General features: G+C 57.7%; 1 protein-coding gene across 3 annotated transcripts in view; it reads right to left on the bottom strand.

Annotated features, from left to right (window-relative positions):
- Positions 1–9: 9 nt before the first annotated feature.
- The window catches only part of CCDC151 (coiled-coil domain containing 151), a 13,998-nt gene continuing 6,156 nt past the window's right edge, over positions 10–7,851 (bottom strand). For 2 of the 3 annotated variants that reach the window (XM_030936828.1, XM_010373694.2), the window contains exons 4-13: positions 5,401–5,568; positions 5,211–5,312; positions 4,974–5,099; positions 4,672–4,794; positions 3,267–3,419; positions 2,118–2,278; positions 1,888–2,044; positions 1,085–1,240; positions 534–618; positions 10–352 (exon numbers count right to left, since the gene is read on the bottom strand). In XM_030936828.1, the coding sequence (XP_030792688.1) occupies positions 240–352; positions 534–618; positions 1,085–1,240; positions 1,888–2,044; positions 2,118–2,278; positions 3,267–3,419; positions 4,672–4,794; positions 4,974–5,099; positions 5,211–5,312; positions 5,401–5,568 (1,344 nt within the window). In that variant the 3' untranslated portion in view covers positions 10–239. The remainder of the gene's footprint in view (positions 353–533; positions 619–1,084; positions 1,241–1,887; positions 2,045–2,117; positions 2,279–3,266; positions 3,420–4,671; positions 4,795–4,973; positions 5,100–5,210; positions 5,313–5,400; positions 5,569–7,851) is intronic. The other variant, XM_030936829.1, reaches the window with a different exon arrangement.

Below are 7,851 nucleotides of genomic sequence, written 5' to 3'. Positions count from 1 at the left end.
TGCCAGGGGCATGGTCAGTAACCTTTATTGCGCAACTCTGAGGCCGGGGCAGACCCGACTGGGGAGATTTACTGTGGGAACGTCTGGCCTGGCCCCTTCCTCCCCTCCGGGCGCCGCTGGCCGCCTCCGCTCCCTGTCCAGGCCGCGTTCAGCCCTTGAAGGGGCCCCATGGGGCCTGCGCTAGACCCGGAGGGATCGGGGGCACCGATGGGGGCCGCCAGGTGGGTGTCAGGGCGACTCTAGGACCTCCGAGAGCGACGGTGCTTCTTGTGGCTTTCGATTAATTTCTGGGAACGGATCTTTAGCGATGCGCGGGTCACTACCTCGTTGTCCTCCTCCTCACTCTCTTCATCTACGGGGGGTGGGGGGGATGAGCAGGGAGCGATGAGGGATCCAGGTCCCCGTCCCTGGCACCCCTTCCCTTTATCACCCCACTCTACCCCCACCTTGGCCCTGAGCAGGGTATGGGACAACCTCCTGCTCCCCAACTTGGGGCCCTAACCGCACCCCTTCATCCCCCCACCCATACTGACCAAAAAACTTGTCCTTGGGAGTGGCAAGGGGCAGGGCGATGCGGGTGTTGTATTCGGGCAGCCTTCCCTCTAAGCTGGCGAGGAACTAAGCGGGGATGGGAAGTGAGAGAGGAAGGTGGGAGGGGCCAGGGGCCACCGAGAAATCACGTTCCCCTTCCTCCCTACCCCATTCCGAGATATGCCCTCGTTCCAACTGGAGACCATTGCCCACTTCCATCCTTCCTTCAGCAGGCACCTTGATACCCAGCTTCACCTCCTCATCACTCAGGTCCGCCCCTGGTCTCTGGGGCGCTGCATAGGCCTCTCCCCATCCCGATCCCCCAGCCGCGTCCTCTAGCCTCCCGGGACCCGCCGGCACCTCGTCTGGTTTCTTCCCTCGTGGCTCGGGCTCATCCCTAGCTCGTCAAACCTCACCCATTGTGTCCCCGAGACCCCTTCCTGGCTATCAGCTTGCACTCTGGTCTCTCGAAGTGGCCCCCAGTTCCCTGGTTTTCCGACTCAGCCCCACTACTCCTAGATCTCTGGAGCTCTGCCCCAGGGCTGCAGGGCACCTCGCGGTCAGCGATGTGGCGCAGCATCTCTTGCACGTCGTGGCTCCCGAGCTGCGCCTGCAGTTTCAGCAGCTTTTCCTCCACGAGGCCCAGCAGGCTTGGCAGATAGTTATCTGCCTGGGGATCCAGCTCCTTTCCCGCAAAGCGGCCGTCCTCCTTGGCCAAGGTAGAGCCAGGTCAGCCGAGAGGGGTGGGGCCTATTGGAAGGCTCCACCCAGGGGCGGGGCTTTTCTCTCGGGAGCTGGGCCTAGGAGGTAAGGGCCCACCTACAGGGGCCATCCTAGCCATTGTGGGCGGGGACTTAGATCAAGGCCAGGTCTGTGATGGGGGAGTCTCTGAACTCTAGCTCTATATGAAAAGGTTTCGGGGAGGCCTCTTGGGAACAGTAAGGATTCGAGGGAGACCATTGTGGGATGGCCTCCTGAAGAAATGGGCCTCTGCTGCGGGCAGGATAGGGCTTCTGTCTCGGGGTGCTCCAGAATTGCAGATAGGTTTTCGGGGATAGGGTGGTTTTCGGGGACAGGGTGGGACTTCTTTCCCTTGGAGGCGGAGCTTGAGACGGGACAGGGGCTCTGAAGTCTTGGGCTTCCTTGGGGAGTGAGAGCTTCCCCAGGGAGGTGGGGCGGGGACTCTGAGGAATGGGGTGGGGCTTCCCCTGTGGGCGGGGACTCTGACGTCCGGGACAGAGGATGTGGTAGGCCATGTTTTCCAGGGCAGGCGGGTGTGGCAGGAACCCCCGCTTCGTGGCTGCGCCTCTTCGGTCCCGTGTGGGCCTGGTGGGGCTTCCCCCGGGCGGGGCCTACCACAGTGATGTGGACCAGCTTGCTGGCCAGGTGCTCCAGGCTGTCCTTGGCCACTTGCATCGCCCGCAAGGCGCGCTCCAGCTGGTCCTGGGCCTCGGCGTGCCGCCGCTCCTCCTTCTCGAGACGCTCCTGCGCCTCGGCTTGCAGTTTCTGCTGGCTGCAGGGAGCCGGGAGGTCACCCCGGGGGCTCAGCCCGCCCCGTCGCCCTCCCCAGGGCCCTGGCGCCTCACCTCACCAGCGTGGCCTCCCCCGAGTACTTGAGGTCTTCCAGCTCCCGCTGAAGTTGTTGCTTCTCCTGCTTCAGCCTCACCAACGTCTGCTCATTCTCGCTCTTGAGCGTCTCCAACTGCGCGAAGGTGTTGCCCTGGGCCACGAACCGCCGCACCAACGACTGTGGGCCACCCAGCCCCAGTCAGAGCCAGGGGCCTAGAGAGGCGCAGGGGCGCTCCACCTCCTCTCCCCCACCCTGCGTCCCGTCGCACGCAGGATAGGTGGCCTGAGCTGGCGCCTTTTGCACAGCAATGTATGGGGACACTGTGGGTTGGACTCAGGGTGGCTTCAAGGGTGAGCAGCCCTGGATATATCGTTTTTGCGGGGCCCTTTCTGGCCTATATAAGGAATTTGAGTCAGCTCAAATTCAGGGGCAGCTGGACAGGCGAGCATAGCTTCTTTCCAAAAATCAACCTGCCATCAATTTCTGGCCGTGAATCTCGCCTGATCCCACAGGAAATACCTCCCTTCTTCGGAGCTATCTGCTCACAAGGCCCACATCTGGAAAGGGGCTGCCCCTCGGTGCCCCAGATGACCCCATAGGTGTCCTCCAATAGGTGGGAGTCCCGGAACTCCTCAGGGGTCGGCCCCATGGGGGGAGCAGCAGGTTGGCGGGCACCCAGAGGGAAGAAACAGGGTTGGGGTCCAGTGTTCACTGGCGGGAACCAGGACCCAAAGGGGACACATTGGTCTTAGAATAATGCAAAGAAGACGCTGTAAAGTGAGGGACCCGGCGCAGGGACCCCACTTGCCAGGATCTGAGCGGTCTACTGGGTCACAGACCAAGTTACAGACACTGGAGACAGAACAAGAGAGGAAACTCTCAGTTCTCCTAGAGCTGGCATGGCAAAGGAATTAGCACAGTTCAAGAGAGAACGGAAGGCGAGTGTAGAAATGACAACGAGTGTGGACAGCTCCTGGGGGTTTTGCTGTGAAGGGCAGCAGAAAAACTGAACGGTAGCTGGAGGGGGAAGGGATGTTTTTCAAGAAAGGAGTAGGTTTGTGAGCTGAAGAACTGACCTGGCAGAGAGGGGAGGCAGGGTGTGTCGGTTTCACCAGCCTGGGCACCCCTGGGGCCCAAGGCGGGGAGGGCTGCGGGCAGAACTCACGTGTGTCTCGGCAGTGCCAGTGGCGTCCTTGACCTTGCCAAAGATCACCTCCATCTGGTACATGCTCCAGCGCTGCCGCAGCTCCTCCTCCTTGGCATGCAGGCTGTCCTGGGTAGTGTCCTCAGACTGTAGCAGTAGGTGCTCGCGGTGCGTCTGCTCGTGGGTTGAGGTCAGAGCCAGGGTCAGCCCGTTTTGGGCGGGGGCTGGGGAGGGGGATCCAGACTGGTGCCTGGGAGGGAACAGGGCTCAAACTGGAGGGAAGGGAGAGGGCAAAAGCTTGGGGCCAGATAAAGGCACCCGGGCAGAAAGTGGGACAAGGTCGAGCGCGGTGGTGGCGGCTGTGGTTCACGCCTTTCATTCCAGTACTTCAGGAGGCTGAGGCCAGAGGATCGTTTGAGCCCAGAGGTTCGCGACCAGCTTGGGCAACATGGGGAAACCCCATTTCTACAAAAAATGCAAAAATTAGCAGGGCGTGGTGGGGCGCCTGTAGTCCCAGCTACTTGCGAGGCTGAGGTGAGAGGATCGTTTGAGCCCAGGAGGTCGAGGCTGCAGTGAGCTATAATTAGTCTGAGCGACAGAGTGAGATCCTGTCTCCAAAAAAACAAACAAACAAAAACACACACACACACACACACACATATATATATATATATGCACACACACACATACAAAACTACCAAAAAAAAAATACAAAAAACCCTTGGCCGGGCAAGGTGGCTCACGCCTGTAATCCCAGCACTTTAAGAGGCCGAGGCGGGCGGATCACAAGGTCAGGAAATCGAGACCATCCTGGCTAACACGGTGAAAACCCGTCTCTACTAAAAATACAAAAAAAATGAGCCAGGCGTGGTGGCGGGCGCCTGTAGTCCCAGCTGCTGGGAAGGCTGAGGCAGGAGAACGGCGTGAACCCGGGAAGCGGAGCTTGCCGTGAGCCGAGATCGCGCCACCGCGCTCCAGCCTAGGAGACAGAGCGAGACTTCGTCTCAAAAAAAAAAAAAAAAACCTTTGTGAGGGCTGGATGAGTGGCAGCCTCAGGGCAGGTGCAGGGGCGGGGCCAAGAGTGGGGGGCGGGGCCTTAAGCAAGGGTTGGGTTAGAGGCAGGGTCAGATTTAGGACAGGCAGTCTAGTCAGTTCGGAAAGGATGTGTAGGAGTCACTGAGCAAGGGGAAGGCTGGAGGCCATATCAGCCAAAATGGTGCTGTCGCGTAGGAGGGGAGGGGAGGAGAGGCGGGGTCAGAGATGTGGGAGGAGTCTTTGTACTAAGCGGGGGTGGAGTCAGAGAGGGGGCGGAGTTAGGAGAAACTTAGGAAGCAGGAGAAGGCCTAGGATGAGGTAGAGCCAGGGCATGGCTGGTTTGTGCCGGGCAGGGCTGGAGTCACAGGCGCGCACCCCTGGGTGCGCCCACCTTGCGCTCCATGCGCTCGTTCTCCAGTTTCTTCTCCTCGGCACGCTTCTTGCACTCACTTATGTAGCGTTCTCGCTTCTTGCGCTCTCGAACCAAGGTCTCCTCCAGGTACTGCAGCTGGTTCTGGAGGGCAGGCAGGGGAGCAGGGAGACCAGCTGGCACCTATCGCTGCCCACCGCAGGGTGCTGGGAGACAGATGGAGGCAGGGGCGTTGGGGAAGCTCAGGGACAGCTGAGATCAGATTCTCAAGCTGGGAGACCGTGGCAGCTGGGCAGGATGGCCGAGAGCAAAGGGGGTGGCACCTTGGCAATGTCCCGGGCATTGAGGGCCTCTTGGTTCACCAAGTGCAGTGCCTCCAGCTCATGTTTGGTCCTCACCACCTCAGCCTCCATGGAGTCCAGCCGGTTCTCCAAGTTAAGACTCTCGTCCTGGGGCGTGGTGGGGAGGGGTTGGGAAGATGGGGCAGGCCTGTGACTGCTGTCCCTAGCTAAGCCTGCCCTCCCTGCTTGCCATCTCACCTGAGCCCTCCTAGTCCCTACCATTAGATAGGCCTTGAGCTGCAGGTACACGCTAGTAATGTGCTCGGCCTCCTGCGCCTTCATCCGGGCCTTCTCCAGGCGGTTCTCCAGGTTCCGCATGGTCTGGAGAGCAGCAGGGCTGGGCTGAGGGCCCTCCGCACTCAGTCCCTCCCACACGACCCTCTGCCCTGCAGGCCTCACCCGCCCCTACCTTGGCCACCTCCGTGTGGCTGTCTTGCGCCTCCGCCATCTCCAGAAGGCGCAGGCTGTGCTGCAGCTGGAGCTCCTCCAGCCGCCTCTTCCGCAACACCACCTGGTACCGCAGGGCGTTCTGCTGCTTCACCTTCTCCCTCAGCTGGTGGTCTAGGTGCTCCAGGGCCTGCTGCAAGGAGGGGAGCGAAAGCAGGGGCCTGAACACACACCTAGCCCTTCTTCTCTTCCTTCTTCCTTATTGTGGCTTCCAGGACTCCTCTCTCCCGTTTTCTACCCACCTCCCTGGCCACTCCTTCTGTGCTGTTTTTGGAGAGAGAGCACCAGGGTCTTCTCTCTGTCTATATCCACCACATTGGTGATCTTACACTGGCTCAGGGTTCTACAAATTTAAAAAATTTTTTTTTCTTTCTGTTTTCTTTTCTTTTTTCTTTTCTTTTGATGAAGTCTTGCTCTGTTGTCCAGGCTGGAATACTGTGGTGCAATCTCGGCACACTGCAACCTCCTCCTCCTGGGTTCACGCCATTCTCCTGCCTCAGCTTCCCAAGTAGCTGAGATTACAGGCTCCCACCAGCACACCTGGCTAATTTTTGCTTTGTTTTGTTTTGTTTCGAAAAGAAGTTTCACTCTGTTGCCCAGGCTGAAGTGTACTGGCACGATCTCGGCTCACTGCAACCTCCGTCTCGCAGGTTGAAGCAATTCTCCTGCCTCAGCCTTCCAAGTAGCTGGGATTACAGGCATGTGCCACCACACCCGGCTAATTTTTGTATTTTGGGTAGAGACAGGGTTTCACCATGTTGGCCAGGCTGGTCTCGAACGCCTGACTTCAGGTGATCCACCTGCCTTGGCCTCCCAAAGTGCTGGGATTACAGATGTAAGCCACCTCACCCGGCCGACTTCTGGCCATTTTTTTCTTTTAAAAAAATTGTTTAGGCCAGGCGCAGTGGCTAACACCTGTAATCCCAGGACTTTGGGAGGTCAAGGCAGGCGGATCACGAGGTCAGGAGATCGAGACCATCCTGGCTAACACAGTGAAACCCGATCTCTACTAAAAATACAAAAAATTAGCTGGGCATGATGGCGGGCACCTGTAGTCCCAGCTACTTGGGAGGCTGAGGCAGGAGAATGGCGTGAACCTGGCGGGGGAGCTTGCAGTGAGCTGAGATCACGCCACTGCACTCCAGCCTGGGCAACAGAGTGAGACTCCGTCTCAAAAAAAACCAAAAAACAAACAAAAAAATTTATACAGGCAGGGTCTCGCTATGTTGCCCAGGCTGATGTCGAATTCCTGGGCCCAAACCATCCTCCTTCCTGGGCCTCCCAAAGTGCTGAGACTACATGCATGAGCCACTGCACCCAGCCCAGTTTTATTTTGTTTTGTTTTTTGAGATGGGGTCTCACCCTGTCACTCAGGCTGGAGTGCAGTGACTCGATCACGGCTCACTGCAACCTCTGCCCCTTGAGCTAAAGTGATCCTTCCTCCTCAGCATCCTCAGTAGCTGGGACCACAGACACATGCCACAACACCTGGCTACATTTTTGTATTTTTGGTAGAGACAGGGTTTCATCATGTTGCCCAGACTGGTCATGAACTTCTGAGCTCAAGTAGTCCACCCACTTCGCCCTCCCAAAGTGCTGGGATTACAGGCGTGAGCCACCATGCCCAGCCTTTTAATTTTTAAAATTATTTTTTAAGACAAGGCCTTGCTTTGTCACCCAGACTGGAGTGCAGTGGCACGAACATGACTCACTGCAGCCTCGACCTCGCCAGTTCAGGTGATCCTCCCACCTCAGCCTGGCGAGTAGCTGGGACTAGAGTCCTGCACCACCACATTTGGCTAATCTTTTGTATTTGTTGTAGAGTCAAAGTTTCACTATGTTGCCAGGCTGGTCTTGAACTCTTGGCCTCAAGCGATCCTCCAGCCTTGGCCTCCCAAAGCCCTGGCATTACAGGCATGAGCCACCATGCCTAGACTGTGTTTTATTTTTTATTTTTTATTTATTTATTTATTTTGAGACAGAGTTTTGGTCCTGTTGCCCAGGCTGGAGTGCAGTGGCATGATCTCGGCTCACTACAACCTCCACCTCCTGGGTTCAAGTGATTCTCCTGCCTCAGCCTCCCGAGTAGCTGGCATTACAGGCATGCACCACCATGCTCAGCTAATTTTTTGTATTTTTAATAGAGACGGGGTTTTGCCATGTTGGCCAGGCTGGTCTCGAACGCCCAACCTCAGGTGATCCACCTGCCTCGGCCTCCCAAAGTTCTGGGATTACAGGAATGAGCCACCACGCCTGGCCTTTATTTTGATTTTTTATCTTTTGTTTTTGTTTTTGTTTTTTTGAGACGGAGTCTCACGCTGTTGCCAGGCTAGACTGCAGTGGCACCAATCTCAGCTCACCGCAAGCTCCGCCTCCTGGGTTCAAGCCATTCTCCTGCCTCAGCCTCCTGAGT

Source organism: Rhinopithecus roxellana, chromosome 8, assembly GCF_007565055.1.
Source record: "Rhinopithecus roxellana isolate Shanxi Qingling chromosome 8, ASM756505v1, whole genome shotgun sequence".
NCBI classification, from domain to species: domain Eukaryota; kingdom Metazoa; phylum Chordata; class Mammalia; order Primates; family Cercopithecidae; genus Rhinopithecus; species Rhinopithecus roxellana.
The sequence above is the reverse complement of the archived record's forward strand: the minus strand, read 5'-3'. Positions and strand labels throughout refer to the sequence as shown.